Source organism: Rhopalosiphum padi, chromosome 1 (genome assembly GCF_020882245.1).
Source record: "Rhopalosiphum padi isolate XX-2018 chromosome 1, ASM2088224v1, whole genome shotgun sequence".
NCBI classification, from domain to species: Eukaryota; Metazoa; Arthropoda; class Insecta; order Hemiptera; family Aphididae; genus Rhopalosiphum; species Rhopalosiphum padi.
The window spans coordinates 48,316,333-48,337,176 of NC_083597.1; the positions used below are offsets into that span (position 1 = coordinate 48,316,333).

Genomic DNA, 20,844 nt, shown 5'->3' on the forward strand with positions numbered 1-20,844 from the left:
ATTTAACTTTTTATCATTGAATTAAAATTTAACACGCGCCCATTACAGTGACAGAATCAATGACGATTAACACCTACTATACAGCAGAGCGACTAGGTTTTTTATTATTTAATGTATGGTGTATGTAGGAATAATCAACATAAACAATTTTTTTTTGCCAATGATTTGATTCATGCGACCACTTTTATAATAACATTGTAATGATTAATCTAATAAACTCAAATCTGAATCTAATCACTTTTATATGAAAAAAATTTGAATTTATCCACAAACTATGTCAGGCCCTTCGATAAGTTTGGCATTTAATTATAAATGTTCAACTATATGTTAATATATTTATATTTTATTGTATGTTGAATCAACAGTATTGATGTTTATTAGATATAGATAGTTTCATAAGTATTAAAATATATAGGATTCTGAAAGCTGAAATATTTATATGTACCTATATTACTTACAATCAGTATCCATGTAATACCTACTTTTAAATTAAATTTATTGGTATGAGTATTTAGAAAATATCTGGAATAATATTAATTGTTATGTAATATTTTCGAAGAGAATCTGCAGGTAGTCCTTGATAGGTAAATTTGAGTTTAATGATAAATGCAATAGTTTAATCTAATATTTTAAATGTCTACTATTTATATTGAATAATAAATAATTAATATAATAACTAACTTCAAAAATAAACTAAGTACCTTACCTATCGTTAATTCACATACTTATCTAGTTATTCTAGTTTATGCTTACGAGTATATTATACAAAATTGCGCTATAATTACTTATTAGTTATTAGCGACAGATTGAAATAATAAACCAAAACATTTTCCCTTTTATTTTATTCAAACACATTATTTTTCAGTAGATACCTACTACGCCTATTAAGTATTATTATTAAAAAAAAAAATAGTTATCTTTAAATTTAAATTTATTGCTATTAAAGGAGCTTCAAGGTTAGGTTAGGTAGGTAAGCACATTAATCGCTTATATTATAATCACTATAATAGGTAACCTATATAATCACAATCATACATTTTTATTTTGTATAAGTTAAAACTAATTTTAAAACGCACAGATATAAAGTGAATTTTACTTAAACAACACAAAAATACAAGGTAGACATATTATTTATAATTTTGAAACAGTTTTGACCGTATTTAGTTACAAACGAAATCTTGAATGCAGCTCAATATATTCTTTTTTAGGTCCTATGGTATCGCCAAGCCATTTGGTAACAATACGTTGATGAGATCCTAGTATGTTGTACCGTTCTGAATTGGTCTCGCGAAACTCTGTCTAACAAAAATAATTAATGAAAAAAAAATTACACATACCTAAATTATGTGTTTACTAAATGCTTACGATAATGTTTATCTCACCCTGTTCATTGTTCTCTCTTGACTCAGCGTGTTTGCCAAATCATTGATGCGTTCGTCCACTTCTTCGACATCTTTATGTATCGTTTCATCTGTTGTCTGTGTATTGTTTAAAAATAATCAGAGAATATAAATTATATTTTGTAATCGATTTAAACTTATAGAGTACATAGGGAAAAATGTATTAAATTTAAAATAAACCGACCTGTTTTAGCCACTGAGTTAAAGCTGTCGCTCTTTTGTTAAAACTTTTATAAACTTCTAGAGCATGACCAAATCTTTCTGAAACTTGCAAATCAGTAAACAAGTATTCGATCACCTAAATATTAAAGTAATTAAGAAAGAATTAGTATTTAAAATATTATTAGACATTTAAGTGTATCAGTAGGAAAACTGTAGATAGGTACTTGTAGAATAGCGAATACTTCTCTCGAAGTACAATACGGGAATTGAACACCGGGCAACATGGTCTGTGCCATCCTAACACATAGAGCTGCTTGGTGCATCGAGTCTCTAGTTTTTAATGCTTGGCGAAATCTTATAGATTCGTCTCTATGTATAACGACGAAAATTCGATTAAAACAAATAATGATATAACAAAAAATAACGTAGATATTTACTCTTCGGTTCGCAATGAATGCCAACTTTTATATGCTGTACGGCTATAATCTGCAGAGTCTTGTGCGAATAACGTAGCATCTTTCCATGACAATTCTCCGCTAACTAACGTATCTCGATAACTACGAACCCTGTCCAATTCTCGTTCTAGTTGCCCAGTATTCGATGATTTATTCCCGGCTAAATTTTCTATATAAATAATTGATGTAACTCATTGCTAAATATATTTATAAGAGTTCTAGATAGGATTTTATAATGTAACACAGAGTGGTCCAACTCACAGGCCTGCGACCCCACAGGCCTTTTTGTAGGTCTACTTAGAAGGCATATGTATATAGTTGATATATTTAATAATTTTACTATTTATAAGTGTGATAAATTAAAAAAAATTAAGACGGTAGGACACGGGCACATGGCACGACGAAGTCAGTCATATTGCCGACTAATAATTATAATAATAATAATAATTCGGATTTTCCTGGAAGCGTAGATGCTATTCACAATCAGTAATCACTAATCAATCGAGTGTAAACTTTTATTATAACATTTGTAGGTATATAAAAATATTTTTTCCCCCTCCTATCTAGTGTTTATAAATGTATAAATTCACCAACCAACTACACAAGTTGGACCACCCTGATGTAGTATATAGCTGAAATTAAAAAATTGTTGTTGCATTTTCTACGACAGTAACTTTTTAATTTTATGTACCTATAACTCTCCAAAAATTTCGAATTTCCATTTATCTTTTAAGTAATAGTCATAATAGATATTAGATAAGTATTAAGTTTATCACGACGATCTAGATTAATAAAATAAAACGAAGATAAAAAATTACATTGAAATTGGTTGAAATATTATAATACTTGCTTAAATCCAAAAACAAATAAATATTATACTTATTTATTAATTTATTTATATAATTTATTTTTACATGACGACTTATTTTTGATAGTATTGCACATTTGTACTATATAATATAACATATTGTACAATTTAAATTTATATTATATTACAATTAACATTAAACATTAATAATTGTATAAGCTTAATTAATTTTATACACGTACGTTTTTGCTAATTTAACTTTAAATTGAAAATTGAAAAGAATATTTTGATTTTGTGTTATTCTGATCGAGCAGAAAAATGTATTTTCAATCATTTTCAAGATATAATTTATAATTTATGTACAACCGACTTAATATTAAAATATAAAAATATATTTTTATTCTTACTTATTATTAGTTCTTGACTTTCATAAAGTTTCTGTAAATGTTGTACTCTTACACTAAGTTTTGATATTTCTTCTTCACTTCTGGCTCTCATTTGACTTAACCAATTTAAATGGTGAAGTTTTATAGACTGAAATTTATAATCGTAAAAAAGAATTTATTAATATATCAGTGGTAGGTAATACTCGAAAAATATTTTTAAATTCTTATTTAATAATTATGTTGAATTTAGGTATTCGAATTTTTATTATTTGTAGTTACATATTTTCAATTTATAAATTGTAATGAAATATTATATTTAAATAATAGTTAACGCATTAACAATACTATAACAAAAATGATTAAATTATTTTTAAATTACAATTGCAATCTTTATAATTATTTTAAAATAAATAATTGTAATATTAGTACTATTATTAAAAAATATTTAAAGAAAACCCGATTATAAATACATACAAAGTTATCGTGAATATTTGAAACTTTTATAAATAATTCTCGGAGTTATATTAAATTTTCGATAAATTATCTGTACGCATGTAATACATCATGATCATAATATATAAATGACTAACATTATGTTTTTATTTTTTAAGTAGTAAATTTATAGAAAAAAAAGTAAAAAGGTACTCTAATTATATTATAACCGTATTAACGATTCTATTATATTTTTTTTCATATATATCGAAACTCGAAATGAATACTATTCTGTAGCAGAAATTACAAATATTATCTAATTAATTAAAAATAATAGTCCCTTATTTTTAAAACTTATTATATTGAAAAAAATCATGTATAATTCATAATTTTTAGAAATATTTAAAACTTTATTATTTTTAAATAAAAAAATAAAAAAAGTATTTAAAAAATAAATAAACACAATTTACTTTTCGATTAAGATTTGCAATGAATTCTTCATGTTCTATTGCAAGTATTTGATTCAAATTTATTCGTAGTTCTGCCATGACAGTCCTAATTGCATTGTCGCTTTCATCTACAATTCTAAACATCATGCAGGAACATATTAATATATTTATGATTGTTTTGAACATTACTTTGTCATTCTGTACCTCGAATTCAGATATCTTTGGGAAAATCGGTCGTTGGATGTTGTTTCAACATCCGCTATACGCTCTTGACTGAGCTGACTCATAAGATTTTCTATATCTGCAATAAAACGATCTAGTTTTGCCATCTCGTGACCTAAAGATGGGGCCGGTGCTGCTTGTTCTTCTCTGGCGATGTCACGCTCCACTTTTTGGTATGCCTCAATACCAGTTTCTCTAGAACCCATTCCGTTATCCTATATACGCACACAAAACAATTAAATATTACTTAAATTCTTTCATCTTATTTTATCATGCAATAAATCAAATAGTTAAGCTAATAGATAAATATTTTATTCCTTAAAATTAAATATAAACATGAATATCTATTATGAATTTCATCATTTTTTAATAATATAATCTTGTATATAATATGCACAGATAAAAATTGTCCTTTGGTAGTATAAAATATTTTTTTCAAATCAAAATAATTGTTTATATTTTGAATTTTTAACAGATAACTTTTTTGAAAATATTAATATATTTTAATCAAAATGCAAACTTTTAGTTGCTGAACTATTAATTTGTATGTAAGAACTATAAAGATAATATATTTCACGATAATAGGTTTAAAATATATGAGGGATACAATGGTTTCAAAATTATACTTAACTATAAGTTTACTAAAAATATATAATTTGTAAAATATTGTTGGAGTACAAGAATAAATATAATATATGTTTGATATTTTATATAAATTGTTATTAAAGGCTATTATCTATAGTATATAAAGATAATTAACTCAAGGATTACTCGTTCATATTTTCAATTTTATTTTTTTTAAATATAAAAATATTTTAAAAGTAAGATTGGCTGTGTTTTGGAGTTTAGGGACAAACAAAATTAAAATATGGATATTAATATATTTTATTTTATTTGAAGTATGTACTCAAACATTTAAAAAATAAAAACATAGATATATTTAATTTTAATGTATAATCATTACATTTTTATGACAAAACATGATGATTTAAACTTTTAGTAAATTGATTACTTAAAAGTTAAATGTTTAGAATTGTTAACTAATTTGGTAAACGGCGTAAAGTATAGGCAATATAGGTACATATTAGCGTTGTATAACAAATTAAGAGAAAAATAATGCTTAATATTGACTAATAGCGGTTAAGGCGTTCATCGTTTGTATTATTTTTACTTGTGTAAATTTCTTAATTACGTGATTTTTGAAACTGGACTGATTTTGATTTACCGTCAGAAAAAACTAAAGTGGTATAAACATGGCAAACAATTATATAGGTCCACAAAGTCCAAATCCAGGAATTTTATAAAATAAATAGTTTTGGCTATTTTTTATTACTATTACGTGTTAATTTCTTCTTTTATTTTTTAAATTATAGATATAAAATTGTGTTGTTTTTTTGTCAATAACTCAAATGCTTAAAAATCGTATTTCAAATGACTAGTTTGAACTAGTCTGACTTAGCACTTATAATTATGACTAACTAAATTTTCCAATAGAATATGGTTGTTTACTTTTAAAATGATTTCCCTGTAAAATAGAAGTACTAAATACAATAAATTGGTGAAGTGGTGAACTCAGCGATCATCCAAGAGGGATGGGTATAATAAGTCCAAAAGTATTTAAGACACTATTTAAAATTTAAACCATCCATTGCACCTTTAAAGTAGAATATTTAACGGATAATTAAAAACTATGGTTATTATTTTAAAATAAAATAGTTGTTTCTTTTATTAATTATTCAGAAATCTGAAGTACTCAAGTAAGTACCTATTTATACTATCTTTATTACATAGGAAAAATACGCATTATATGCATCTATAGTACGACAAATATGTAAATAAATAAATTTATTTATTTTAAAATATAAGTTCATATTAGTTAGTATACTTAATAGTGTACTACTCTACTTTTAAGGATATGCTATCACTTTATTTGTATATTTAAATAGACCAATTTAGTTAATTTACAGTTCAGTCAAATTGTCACATGAATAAATATAATAGTTTATACGTTATTTTTCTTATTACTAATTTATTTTTCGATAGGTAAACATGTAATAGTTTTATCATGTCCCACAATAGTGAATTACACCTATTTGTTTACTGTATGACGATAATTTCTAAGATAAGAAATTTTTTATATCAGCGAATATGTTTTTCATGTTCAGTTATATAAAAACTTATAAGTAATTAACATGCCTTCATATACCTATAATACTTATAAGCTGTAATAATCTTTAACCTTGTTTGAAAATTACGATGATATGACATATTATCGCAATTAACTACGTTAGACATTATCATATAGTTTCGACTTTCTAATTATCATTTAGACAAGTACAAGTGTATAACAAAGGTTAAAGATTTATATTGCAAAACAAAATATTATATACCTATTCTATATTATGGGTGTTGATTTGCCGTTAATCTGATAAATTATTCCTTACACAAAATGTAATGTAAATAGTATTTATTTCCAAAAAATTATCTATACGAATCACTTTATTGTGTCCTTCGTTCTACCAATCATTTAATTATAAAATAACCTTTTTATTTATTAATATTTATGCTTTTGATTGATTTCCCTTGACAGTTTGTATATAAAAAACCTTTTCTGGATGAGTGCGTCGACCTGTTTCGTTATAAATGCATGTGTTTAAGTAAACTTCTGCGAGGTTGCTAAGGAACATCTAAACATAAAATATACGTTTATATTTGCATCAAAAACTTCTAAATATTATGTATTGTTTTACCATTAATTTCACAGAGAATTATTATAAAATAATTATTAAACATTTATAGGTTTATTTATTTAATAATAATATAAGAAATATGTGAGCGACAAGCGAAAAATATTGACGATACAAGATTTGGACGGAACACTACAACTGGGAATAATGGGATGCCTGTATTTAATTTTAAAATCAATAATAAATCATTTCGACAGGCTAAATTAATTTAATAATCTATCACTTATAGATTACATAACTATATGCAATAATCTTAAAATAAATATTTTTGAAAATCATTGAAGTTGAAATTTTCTCATAGTAATAATATAATATAATATATACTGCTTTTAAATTGATTTGACAACAGTCTATTATTTTTTCGAAGTTTAGACTTTCGTTTACTAGGGAATGTTCATGCTTTATAGAGGGAAGATGATCCTCAGCTTTTTCTGTTATATATTTAAATACATATCATAATAATTTATGGTTGTATTAATATTTTCAGGTTTATCAATTTTAAATAAAAAAGTATTGTTAAAAAATAAATATTCTTTGAATGACAGTTTTAAAAACAATAACATTTTCACATTTTCAATATATGTATTTTTTTACATGTTAATGAAAAATTTATTTAAATACCTAAACTGAATTTCGCGTAGTCACTACACCTGTATGTAGTCACGTAGGCATGTCTTATCAGTTATCCGCGATTGCTTACCTGTTTCGGTTGTTGCGACTGGTCTTATTAAATAGTTATAATCAGATCCTGATTATCTGGACCGTATTGAGGTTTGGTGGACCACGTAATGCATTAGCGCCCCCCCCCCCTTGCAAAAAATGAGAATATGTGCATTTAACAAGCGACGTGCATTTCGTATAAGTGCAGTTATGCTATAAATACATGCATACCTATTTTACTTATTTTAACAACCTTAACATAAATTATTTGTATGCAATAAAAATAGAGCGTGCCTCTACTGTAGTAACTTGTTAAATTTGGTATATATTTTTCAAATAATATATGGATTACTAAAATTTGCGCCCTAAACTTGCCCTACTCTGAATACGGCCCTGGTTATAATAAGTCAGTCGATTAACGATACTATACTATAAAAACAAGAATAGGTTATATAAGTAGTTGGACCAGCCCGTTAGTCGTTGTTTACTAATTACTTGTATATTTAAATTTTATCGTCTATATATAGGTACTGAATTTTAAATAGTTATTTTAATATTAAAAAAAAATTACAAACAAAAAAGTTGGACGCACGGATGTACAGTAAAATTAATACCATTTACTACAAAACAATAAGTTATAATGAGGCTAAAAATATTGAGATGAAGTGCATGGTCTATCCAATTATTATAATCACGATGACATATAATTAGTGATTTATATTTGTATAAACGTAAAACTATTGAAGTAATTATCAACATGCGATGTATATTTTACATAAAGTATATTTACAAATAGTTAAAACTTATTTTTCCATTAACAATATAATTATTTTAATATATTATGTTGAACATTTGTATTCGTACTTGAAAAAATTGATTTTAATTTAAAATAAATCTATAATAAATATTTATCAACATGCAGTAAAAATCGTTTTCAAAAAAAACGTGCACATTTATCTAAAAAATGACTAATGTCCTAATGATAAAAGAATCACCTTATAAATAAAGCCATTTTGATAAATCACCAAAATAATGAATTAACGACAGAATTTAATGATTATTTATTTTAAAATTATTAATTATTATTTACTAATATTTACATAAATTGAAATTTAAAAAAAAAATCTGGTCGTGAACATATTTAAATACATCCATTAAATATTTACGTGAGTCAGTTGTTATTTTGAAATTTTTTTTTTTTTGTAATTCTTAGTGTTTATAAATTATAATACTATATAGTAAAGATCAAAAAATCTAACTCTGCTATATTATAGTTCATATCATTAATTGTATATTCTCAATATTGCTGAGTAATGTAATATAATTTCTAGAATTATCCCTTACTACTTCACAAGCTTATCTAAACTTAATATAAAACTTGCAAATAAAAATCTATTGGTATATTATTTATGGACCCACTCCGGTACATAGAAGTAAGTCTTAAATATGCTACTGTCTATACAGCTCTACACCGACGAAATAAATACAATTTGGTCATATTATAAGTGATATAACAAAAAAAAAATTTGTAAATATCAGATAAATAAAATTAGTTAGAAAAATAAAGTTATTTTTAAGACAGAAACACTGGGATTACGTACAATAAGTAATAAGTATGTGTATATCATATATGAATGCATTATTCCAAACTTGAATTATTATAACTATAGTAGGTTACACTACTTACACGTTTCAGATAAACCAAATGATAAAAATCTGTATTCGCTTAAAATTATCGTTTTCATTAATAACAACAAATGTCAAATACCATCATGCACTTAGTAGTGATAAATGATAACGATATTTAACTTATGGTATACTAATTTATTGTCATTATATAGTTTGTAAAATTCCGAAACGTGTTATTTCAATAAATCATATCAAAGAAATAATTGTATATTAAAAAAAAATATTTTAATAACATTAAGTATTACTGAATATAGATAATTTTTAAGTATTTTCATCAAGGATAACGTAATTTCAGATTTATAATAAATGTAGCTATAATATAGGTACTTTTACACTTTTTCATTATGTTATAAAGTATATTAAAATACTTACAGTTATGCTTTCTTGAGTGCTCGGGGCACATCCCATATTTTTTTATGCAATTCGTTTACCATATCGCTTGTGATGTCCTCTCTTTTCCAACCGCCATCCTCCATTTCGATACTACCTTGATAAACTAACAAATGAGATTTAAGAAAATACTACTTTTATTTTAACACTACAATTATTTTTATTATTATTTTTGTTACTATTATTTATTACAGTTATTATTTTTTATTTTAAAAAAAAGGATAAATAAAAGGAACCTTATCTTTTGACGTTAAACACACATATTTTGTTTTAATAATACGAACAATCGAATCGTTAACACACAAGTAGCAGGTAACCAATATTGTACATTTGTAAAGTAGATACTAAAATTATTTTGATTTGTAGTGTACTTGCGCTTGTAGCTATAGCAACTCACGACCTTGCCAAACACTCACTAATTTTTTACATTCGTAAAAAAATTATACGTGTACTCTCAATAAATATTATACTTTTACGTGTTGTCCGAAAAGTTTCATAGGAACCATACTATATAATAGGGTTTCACGTAAATAGGTCAATATTTTTCTATTATAGGGAAGATGTCTCAAGGGCTTATGACTAACATATAGGTACATTAACCCTGCGTTAAACTATATGACCCAGAAAATTATTCCTGTAATCACGATTATTATAACATTTTTGTCTATAATAAATATTAAAATATATGTGTAAATATACAGTCACATACATGTGACTATACAATGTTACAATTAAAGTTTGATCATAATTTTATTAGTTTCTATAAGATAATCAATAAATATTTAAAATTATTACCATCATATTATTCAAAGCAATATAACTTGAAATACAAGATACATAGGTACTATTTTAATCTTAAGTATATACTATACATAAAGAAAATAAATAATATTACTTTTACTATTTAGAATCTAAAAAACTTGACTATAATACGTAATATTGTAATTATTACTTAAATGTATAATAATATAGTATACACTAACCTATACATTTTGCAAAAAATACATATTTATAAAGCATTTTATAAACACAAGAACTATTATTGCAAAGATAGTGGGAAAAATTGTTTTGTATTTTATTTATATCTGTATGTTATTAATAAATATACTCATTCTGGCCATTTAAAAACTTTTTTGTTGAAATTAAAATAACATGAAATATTTTCTAAATTAATAAACATTGTCTTTTATTAATAACAATACGCCATTATTTACTTTCCGGTATTTTTTTTTAAATAGCTTAAATAGTAAAGATTTATTTGAATATCAAATACTTATTTGTACCCAGTAAATACTAATTTCTTAAAGAAAAGAATGTCACTAAAATATAACGAAGAGTTTAAATACGCATTACGTGACATAGCAAACAACTCATTCAAACTGGAAAACCAATTTGGTAATTTAACAATTATGTATTTTAAAATTGCAATCATTTTTCTGCTGCTATATGATTCATTATACTTCTATTCTATCCATAAATTGTAGACTTTAGTTATTTAGTATTTTGATCTATAATCATTATAATTTATATAACCATTATTTTAAACTTTAGACAGAGTTCGTTGTACTGAATGGGTTCATAAACTGGTGATGTTGTCAGATGACTCTTTAGAAAATATTAAAATTCGCAATGATTATGCACAATATTTACGTATAATGCTTAGAGCTGGTGTTCTGCACGGAATTTTTTCCAACAGTCCACCATCAACTTTAATGCCATTCCCTGAAGCTATGGTAAGATGAAATATAATTGAAAATCACGTATAAACCTATTTAATAATAGTTACTAGGTACTAACTATTAAATTGGGGGGAGGGGGGTTATTAAATATTTATTTGGGAATAAAAAAATAAATTGGCTAAAACAAAAATATTAAAATTAAATGATTTTGATACCTAATATACTAAAATTTAAAATATTTCTTACATAGGGAAAGCTAGTAGCATCAAAAGTAACATCTCTTCCACCTATGGGACCAATAAATGTATATATGAAGCACTGGTCTCCGGATGGACGAGCTTATGTCGCTATAAAACCGATACCTGGAAAAGGAGTATTAACTTATCTATCAGTTACTCCAATAACTGATGGGCAACATAATTAGTTTAAATATTAATAAATTTCATTTTTAATTGACTTTTCAATTTCTTTTCACTTGTAGACTTTAATCAATATTTATCATAATATAACTATATAAACGTATAAAAACACTAAAATAAAAATTACCTACAATATAAATAAAGTAATTGGGAAATTAGCAACTATATTTAACTTTTAATTTGATTTTAGACCAATTAAATCATACGACAATTATCTTTATAGTAAACAAAAAAGCTTCAATTAGGTATATTTTATATCTAGTTAATAACACTATTCATTATTTATTATCAAATGTACTTTTTTCTTTTACTTTACACAAACTATTGTAATAGTTTTATACTTATATAAGTAATTTAGAAAGTAATTGAGTTATTAAAATTATAAATATTTACTATTAGATTATTATAAGTATATTGTATAAATGTCAAATAATTTTAATGAATATAAAAGAGTGCAAAGCGGGTGTTTTAAAACATAAATACTGAGTTCTAACTAGAATTTTATTTACGCAAATTCGCGTTAATAAATTATTCGTTTTCGTGCGTATTCTTTTAACCACTTATTTATGATTAAACACGTTTTTGTTATATAATTTAATAAAATTTAAACGATTTTGAGTATACAAGTAATATGTAAATAATAATACATAACAGATATATTTTTTATATGAAACATTTTTTTTTATTTATAAAATATACAAACTGTACAGACTACTGACTGTGAGACACAGTAGCCCAGTAGCGACAGTAGCGCATAGGTATTTATATTATTATTATAAAATCCAAAATGAATATGAATAATTTTAAAAAAGAAGTCATACTCTTTCAACTATAATATGATATTATATAACTGAGTAAAGCGATGGGTTTTTACAATGATATATTTTTATTTTTTTATCTGAGTAAACATTCTATAGTGGAAAAATGTTACAATCTTCAACTTAGGAAATGGTTTCGGATATAAAATTGGACCTAGTTGGTACTATTTTACATAATTTTAGTAGTTTTTAAGATAATCGGGAAAAACAAAAACTGGATGTAACACGTTTGGGCACTATATTAACAATTTACTTGAAACTATAAACACGTTATGGGCACATTTATAAAAACACGTTTCGGTGTAAGTATAATAAGACACGTTTGGGCATAGAACTGTAACAATTCAAAAATTAACCGCTTTATAAGAAAAATAAAATACAAACCAAGAAAATATATCTACTGTAAAAAAATTAAGGCGTGTACGAAATTATTGCGAAAATTATCAAATTTTAAAAACACATTGATTTATACAAACAAATAGGAAAACGTTTTGCAGGTAAAAATAAATAAATTGACCAGACAAAAAAAATAGAAAATATTACCCACTATCTCAATTTGCAATTACAATAAATAATAATACCAATGTTATACCAAAAAATAAACTAACTAAGAGGCTAGAATAATCAAAACATTAATAATAACATTTCTATTAAAATTTTAATTTTTTTCTGGGGGGGGGGACTAAAAATCTAAGGTGGTTAAACCCCGCTCCAGATGATGACTATTTTAAATGTTCGATGATACTTATTTGACTGCATATTTTTTTGCTTTTATTTAAAGTCATACTTAAATATTTTTATTATTTTCATTAAACGACATTCGTCAGTCGTTACTAATATTAAACTTCAAACAAATTAGAAACAATAAAATCATTTTTTTTTATTTTTTTTACATAATTGTAAAATACATTAACAATACCGTGCGGCCGTGGTCTATACCTAATAGTGTTGAAAGTTTTATATGCGTTATATTCGATTATAATAGCCGTTATTAGGCAATAATGAGCAATATGAAATAATACAATGTTTGTTGTGTGTTCAGGGGTACCCTGCAGACCCTACACCCTCCTTAGCATCGCATATGTATATTTTCCCGGAATGGTATAATGACCTCGGTCTAGCACTTCTGGCCTTCTGGGGTCATCGGTAAAACCACAAACAAAAAAAGTACTATATTATTTATTAAGCTCATGTGTCCAATACTCCAATAACTTTATGCGCTGATATATTATGTATCTACCTTTTAAACTATAGTAAAATTATTCCGAATAATGGATAATGTGAGCTGACCTGCACGGTCCACAGCAGTGAAGGTGTAGCATATTACATATAATAATAATTAATTAATAACATTCAACAATATTAGGTACATGATATTGTATATTTGTTCTGAAAACAGATTTCCACTCATATATTATGTTTATTTACGCAAAAATTATGGTTAAATTAATTTTGATTTTGAATTTTTTTTTTTATAATCTCAGAACATAGCTAGTATTCTTTATCCAATAAAAATGAATAGGTACCTATCACTATTGTATAATCGGTTAGAATAATATGATAGGATGTCAGCACATTATACTTAAACGCTCTAAACATATCATATTATATGCAGCATGTAATATTATGTCAATGGGTAACTGCAATAAGTGTGTGGAATATTAGTAAATTTATAAGTGTGTTCCCCAATAACTCTTTATGTGTATGCATTCCACAAGTGTCCAGTATTCCGTCCAAGGTCGTTTCGTGTTGATAACGTACGTACTCGTGTGCCTACGAATATTCAATACCTGTACTTTTAGGTTGTAAAAATGTGACGTAATACGTTATTCAGATAGGTACTTGCCTAGTTGCCTGCCTATCGTGGAACGTGGATGTAAAACAATATCTGTAGCCATGTGCCTCTATATATCTATATAAGTACAAACGTATTATGTGTATCACGACGACTCGTGTGCGGTGCATACGTGTTTGTACGTAAGAATTCTAGTAAATAATCCATAAATGGAATTTTCTCTCAAGGTAGCTGGTAAGTAGGGACTTGTCACAGTCACTGGACAGGTATTTGAGAATCAAGTAGTAATTATAAACGGTAAATTTCGCAATATCTGTTCGTGCGAACAAACCGACAAAACGTCGGCACTGAATCTTCTGCTTATCAATTTATCGTATAGCCTTATCACGGCGATACACTTTTGAAAAAAAGTCGCAGTAGTGTATGTTTTGATTTTTGGACCAGAGTACGGTTGGTAAAATCGAAATAAATCGCATAAAGTTTTCGCCGCGGTCGCCGGGGCTCGGCTGTGGAGAGAGCCCAATGTTGGAATTTTTCACCGCTCTTTTTCACCGTTCGACGGCCTAAAATAATGGCACTCTACGACAGCAAACATTGGCTTCTCTCTCACATCAGAAACTCGTTCATATCGTCAGATGACACAGGTAATCAATACAAATAATTACTAACGTCGAAGCATACTAAACTGTCGACGAGTCAATTAATTGCGAATGTACAAATGTTGTTGTTACATTACATTTTATCATCATAGGCAGTAGTTAGAGGTATAATAGATAGGTAGAATTGATGTGCCAACGACCGCAACGAAAACAAACAGACAGATGTTGAGACGTCGTATTAAACGCTTTTATGTTTACGGAGCAAGACCATTCGAGCAGGTAACACTGTGTACTATCAAGGTGTCCAAGGGTGGGGCATGGTTATCTGGAGAAAATTTTTTTCAACGAAAGTTTTTTCTCGCGTTTAAAATAAAAAAAAAGACTAGGTAATTGCCTAGAAATTCTTCGCCGCGTTCCGTATTCCATTTTTTACGCCATATTTTTTTACGTTTTTCTGTCAATAATTCTACTAAACAATAGTTTTTTTTTTTTTTTATCCGTTATTGCTGGTTGTCAAAGTTATTCCATACGATTGAATCAATCATCGTCGTGTTCTACACAAACAGAAAACGTACTTATTATACTTAAAATCTGGACCGCCCAGGTACAGAATCCAATCAGTGCGAGTAAACAACAATCCGTGATCTATGTATAGTCCGATGTAACGTTTTAATGTCATAGTTTTTTTTTTTTTATCTTATCTTGTGAATTGTTTTCCAACGTTCATCATTACTAGTGCTATAAAGCAATGTTTTTAATTTAATCGTTTTTTTTTCATTATTTGCTTATAAATAAAACTTATTTTAAATTTAATCCAATATACCTTACTGTTAAATTTTCGTGTATCCAATTTTTAATTTTTGATCAAAACTGTATCCAAGAAGAAATCATGGTCATTATCAATGATCTCGATTACCAGCCATTCCAATCGCTAGTCAATGTCGACAGTATTCCATTTGTCATTCCGGAATGCACAATTACAAAGAAGCAGCCAAACAAAACATTTAGTGAAATCCAACATCTCATTACTAATGGACGACATAAGGAAGTTAAAAAACTATTACGTAGCCACCATTGGCCCGCCGATAACATGATTCGCTCCCAACTGTGGTCTGCACTGTGTAAACAGCACAACAACAATAATATGACTGAAGGTTTCTACTGGGATCTAGTTGTACAATTATTTGGTACTAAAGAATTACCAGATAAAACTAGTATATTACCACCTTTTGTTGATTCAAAACATAGACATATTTATCATTTAACTGCTGTCGGTAAAGAAGTAGCTGACCGAGTTGTATGTGTACTTGGGTTTGCGTGTCCTGATATTACTTATAGTCCAGCAATTTATTCATTAGTCTCATTATTTTTACATTTTATGCCTGAAGAAGAATGTTATAATAGTTTAACTAGTCTTGTGTCTTCAAAACGATTAGTTTTTATGACTCAAACAAAATCATTATATGAAGTTACGTGGAGAACTGTAATGCGAGTTACAAGGAAGCATGCAAGTAGTGCTTCAATTAATTTAACAAAATTTTGTTCGGCCACCAAAATGGAACATGTATATACCGATTGGATGTGGTGGATTTTTCAAGGCCTTCCATTTCATCATATTGTAAGAGTTATGGATTGTTACTTACATGAAGGTATTAAAGTATTATATAGAGTTGCCATGGCTATATTAAAACTTTTTCATAAAAATACTAGTAAAAGAAATTCTCCTTGGGCTTTAGAAGCTCTTAATAATGGATTAGAAGCTACGTTAATGAAATTTTGTAGACAAATGCCTGTTAGTCCTAATAAATTGTTAAAAACAGCATTTAATATTCGAGCATTAAGTGCTGCATATTTACATAGAATTTTTGTTAAAACCGAAATGTCAATGAAGTCAAAAGCAATTGTTTCAAATTCACATCAATTGATAAGGTCTCGATCAAGTGAAAACTTACCTACTAGTCAATCTCAAGTAAATATTCAGCTCCTATCGCATACACTCAGTACACGAGAACTTTTTACATTATGGTCATGGTTGCCTATGAGAATTACAATGTATCAACCTATTTTATTATATACTACAGAAGAGCATGGATGCAGTTTGACTACGTTTTATTTTAGAGTTGAACAGCATGAACCAACATTGTTAATTATTAAAACTTGTACTGATGATGTATTTGGAGCTTATTGTTCAACTAAATGGCTTGAGAGGAATAGAAAAGATGATAGAGGAAACAGGACAGCATATTTTGGAACTGGAGAAACATTTCTATTTAGCTTGTTTCCTGAAAGATCAAAATATCCATGGGTTGGTATGGAAAATGATAATGTTTGTCATTCAAATGAACTTTTTATGGCTGCTGATTCTAAAATGATAACTATCGGTGGTGGTGATGGTCAAGCTATTTGGATGGATGAAAATATAAGATTTGGAAAATCAGATAGCTGCTCAACGTTTAATAATCCACCACTTTGTCCCGGAAAAGATTTCGAAATCAAAGTGTTGGAAGTTTATGGTTTTGGAGGTGCAATTCTGTGAAGAGGTGGTGATCGTGATTGTATAATAAACATTTTTCTATTCAAGGTTTTTTATGTTAACATTTTAGTAATTACACTTTATGTATATATTTGGATGTTTTTTAATACAATATTATTTATAGGGATTAGCGAGGTGGTTATGGGTGGAGAAAATGTGCTTCAAACAATATCCACATCAAAATATGACATATACCCAGGAATTGAAGATAATGAAGAAGAAGAAGAATTGGCAGAATCACTTGATATTCATACTGGTGAAATAAAAGAAATTATATTATTTTCTATTTTTTTAGTTAATTATTAATTATTAATATTTTTAAAGAATTTGGAGTTCGACGTCAGCGATCTCATACATCAGTTCAGTTAGAACGTCTGCAAAGAAATATGATAAAATCTGCTAATGTGCGCCATGTAAAATGGGAAATAACACCTGTTTCCCTTACAGGTATTTCAAATAAAAATAACATATAGTATTAAATACACATAATATAAGTATATACATTTATATACCAAGGTAAAATATAGTGTTTATATTTATTAAAATAAATCGGTTCTCAAATTTTGATACTCATATAACTTTATTTGTAATGATTTCAAATAAATTATCAACTATGTATTTAAATATATTTATTTTTACACTTAAGTAATTTATTTGTTTATAATTTCATGTATAATTAATAATGATTTATATATATATATATAGATGAAGAAAAGGCTGAATTATTTCCTAAAAAAGACATCAGTCACCAGAAAAAGAATTATGTTTCTGAATTATCTAAATTATTGAAAGCTTGCCCATACCTACCACTGAATCCATTTCGAGAATATTCTAAATATGATGGAAATGTAAATACAAATTAAACTATTAACATTTTTTTTTTATATAAAACCATGTGATATATTTAAAATTGAAAAATATATTTAGGCCCAGCTAGGTGAAGCTACTAGAAAATATGGCATATTTATAACTATGCTTAATTTAGAACGCCGTAATTATCCTATGCAAGTATCAATTATAGCCACTGCAAAAGTACATGATCTAATTGGTTTAGTTTGCTGGAAATGCACTATTGAATATCCAGATTGCACATTAAAGTAATTGATATATATATATATTTATATAAAAAGCATACAAAATTCAAAAAAAAATAATTTAATCTTATTTGTTTTATAACTAGGGATAGTGTTGATTGCTATGCTCTATACATAGCAGAAGATGATGGCGAAGTTGATTTTGATTTTCCATGTTTAGACTCTCGAGAGACTGTTGCTAAATTTGGATTTGGGTTCTTAGCTATTGTTGAACGTGACAGTAAATTAGCACCAGCTACTTCAAATCATTCCCCTACATCACAGTAAGATGATTTTTCTAAAAAAGTTAATTTGTATAATTTATTAACATTAAAAAACATTCTTTTTTAGGGAAGGAAATTCTGTCTTGTGTGAAAATGTAAATACTAAAGGTAAGATTATTTACTTCAACTCTTTTATTAAAAAACCAACTAGTCTAATTTTGTTCTTATTGTTTGTTATTTTATCTAGCTCAACAACAACTAGAAGGAGAATTAAATAAACTTCTTGCTATTGAAGCACCTTTATACCAATTATATCATGTGAATATTTTGAATAAAGTTAGAGCAAAAATCGAAATACATCTAGGTAAGTGATAAACACTGTATTTTTGTTTATAAATTAATAACAATTACAAGCTCCTAGATCACAAAATCAAAGTTTTATCAATATACCTATTTAAAAAAAATTATAAAATTTGAAATTTCTTTAAATAACTCTTAAAGAGTCAAAAGTATTAAAAAATGTATACCATAAATAGAAAATGATAAATACAAATATTTAGTAACATTTTCAAGTATATCTACCAATATTCCTTTTAGAATTTCAAAAAAAAAAATACAAAAATTGATTTTGATAAAAAACTTGTTTTGTATAAACAATTATACTCAGACCATTGAGAGAGCGCTTCTGGGCGACAACCAAAATTTGCCATTCTCGCACATTCACACGCAATTACGTAGTAGAGCGGGAGATATTTGAGTATGAAACTGTGGAGCTCAATCACTTGGATACGTGAAAGAGTAATGCTCTCTCAGTGGCCAAAATATAAACAATTAGGGTTTATTTACTCTTAACTGTACATTTTTTTAAATTATTAAGTAGAGTAATCTATTAGATCACATTTACTACCAGAAACCACACTTAATATTGACAATTATCATGAAGAAAATAAAAATAAAAAAACATATAATTCCAAAACCTAGACATTTCTCAGTTCATTCAAAATTTAAAAATTAACCAATTTATTAAATAGACACGCACACAAAAGTTTAATACAATTTAATGATAGTTTTTGTTAAATATTATATTTTTACTTTCATTAGGGATATCTGGACAAAAAATAGAATTAGATCCAGTTGTAAAGCAAAGATCTAGCTCTAAATTTCCATGGACAAAACAAAAGCCAGCTACGTATGATATGGATTGTGTGGTAGCATGTGATCTTACAGAAACAAAATCTAACAATCGTGCTGTCTTAAGACTTGTATATGATAGTACCGCATTAAGCTCTAGTATTGGAGATAGTGCCCCTAGTCAACAAGGAACTGCTGTATGGAGTAATTTCAAACACCATGATTTTGAAGCTGAACAAAAAGTAGCTGAAGATATCGTACAAAAAATCAATAATATTTTAGAACTCAGATGTAGTGTAAGAAGACAGGAATATATCTCATTACGTGAACGTAAGTCACATCGCAGAAGAAGCTTTCATCTTGGTCCAAGATAAAGTCAGTAACTTATTTTTTTAAAGATACTTTTATTGGGTATCATGTGTTATGTTTTAAGAATTGTTGTTTTCGCGCTGAAAAGTCATAAATGAATACGAGATATAATTTTAAAAATATGTATTATTGTAATTAATTTTTTTATTTTATAAAATCATATTTTTATATATAAAAATAGTAAATACTCGCTTGCAATTCCTGTGACATTTATTATAATTGTAATTACATTTTAAGAGTTATTTATAAATTGACAGATAATTAATAATTCCAAAATTATTGTACATATTATTTAGAACTATCATTGTCAATATTCATTTGATTGAAATTATAAACCTTGTTTATTATAAAAACATAAACATCAATAATATAAATAAAATCTATACAAATGTTTACAAATTAAA

General features: G+C 26.7%; 3 protein-coding genes across 12 annotated transcripts; 2 read left to right on the forward strand and 1 right to left on the reverse strand.

Annotated features, from left to right (window-relative positions):
- Positions 1 to 913: 913 nt before the first annotated feature.
- Positions 914 to 10,129, reverse strand: LOC132921846 (uncharacterized). 5 transcript variants are annotated; one of them, XM_060985075.1, is made up of 10 exons: positions 10,037 to 10,108; positions 9,783 to 9,906; positions 4,297 to 4,529; positions 4,114 to 4,228; positions 3,233 to 3,359; positions 2,000 to 2,186; positions 1,787 to 1,931; positions 1,585 to 1,698; positions 1,383 to 1,478; positions 914 to 1,299 (listed from the first exon to the last, which is right to left on the reverse strand). In XM_060985075.1, the coding sequence occupies exons 2-10, from the start codon at positions 9,816 to 9,818 to the stop codon at positions 1,165 to 1,167; spliced, it is 1,188 nt and encodes a 395-aa protein (XP_060841058.1). In that variant the 5' UTR covers positions 9,819 to 9,906; positions 10,037 to 10,108; the 3' UTR covers positions 914 to 1,164. The 5 variants fall into 5 exon arrangements, with proteins under 5 accessions (XP_060841058.1, XP_060841075.1, XP_060841065.1 ...); XM_060985092.1 differs by having other exon boundaries at positions 914 to 1,295; positions 9,783 to 10,129; XM_060985082.1 differs by lacking the exons at positions 9,783 to 9,906; positions 10,037 to 10,108 and adding an exon at positions 6,858 to 7,013.
- Positions 10,130 to 11,074: 945 nt separating this feature from the next.
- Positions 11,075 to 12,052, forward strand: LOC132918715 (uncharacterized). The gene is made up of 3 exons (XM_060980144.1): positions 11,075 to 11,195; positions 11,352 to 11,533; positions 11,730 to 12,052. The coding sequence occupies exons 1-3, from the start codon at positions 11,114 to 11,116 to the stop codon at positions 11,901 to 11,903; spliced, it is 438 nt and encodes a 145-aa protein (XP_060836127.1). The 5' UTR covers positions 11,075 to 11,113; the 3' UTR covers positions 11,904 to 12,052.
- A 2,682-nt stretch (positions 12,053 to 14,734) lies between these two features.
- LOC132930693 (GTPase-activating protein skywalker-like) lies at positions 14,735 to 20,844 on the forward strand. 6 transcript variants are annotated; one of them, XM_060996718.1, is made up of 9 exons: positions 14,735 to 15,155; positions 17,768 to 17,899; positions 17,968 to 18,090; positions 18,349 to 18,491; positions 18,571 to 18,740; positions 18,824 to 19,000; positions 19,068 to 19,108; positions 19,188 to 19,304; positions 20,042 to 20,844. In XM_060996718.1, exons 1-9 carry the CDS (start codon positions 15,083 to 15,085, stop codon positions 20,443 to 20,445), a joined length of 1,380 nt encoding a protein of 459 aa, XP_060852701.1. In that variant the 5' UTR covers positions 14,735 to 15,082; the 3' UTR covers positions 20,446 to 20,844. The 6 variants fall into 6 exon arrangements, 5 of the variants coding, with proteins under 5 accessions (XP_060852701.1, XP_060852727.1, XP_060852690.1 ...); XM_060996744.1 differs by lacking the exon at positions 14,735 to 15,155 and adding an exon at positions 15,195 to 15,389; XM_060996726.1 differs by lacking the exon at positions 14,735 to 15,155 and adding an exon at positions 17,551 to 17,691.

Bases quoted from the DNA above. Each gene is read 5' to 3' on its own strand.
- LOC132930693 (XM_060996707.1), top strand. From the start codon at position 16,000: ATGGTCATTATCAATGATCTCGATTACCAGCCATTCCAATCGCTAGTC.
- LOC132921846 (XM_060985075.1), bottom strand. From the start codon at position 9,818: ATGGGATGTGCCCCGAGCACTCAAGAAAGCATAACT. The intron at 2,187-3,232 runs GTAAGAATAAAA...TTATTTATATAG, and splicing joins AAGTCAAGAACTAATAATAA to AAAATTTAGCCGGGAATAAA. The intron at 1,699-1,786 runs GTACCTATCTAC...TTTAATATTTAG, and splicing joins AAGTATTCGCTATTCTACAA to GTGATCGAATACTTGTTTAC.
- LOC132918715 (XM_060980144.1), top strand. From the start codon at position 11,114: ATGTCACTAAAATATAACGAAGAGTTTAAATACGCATTACGTGACATA. The intron at 11,196-11,351 runs GTAATTTAACAA...TTTAAACTTTAG, and splicing joins CAAACTGGAAAACCAATTTG to ACAGAGTTCGTTGTACTGAA. The intron at 11,534-11,729 runs GTAAGATGAAAT...TTTCTTACATAG, and splicing joins TGCCATTCCCTGAAGCTATG to GGAAAGCTAGTAGCATCAAA.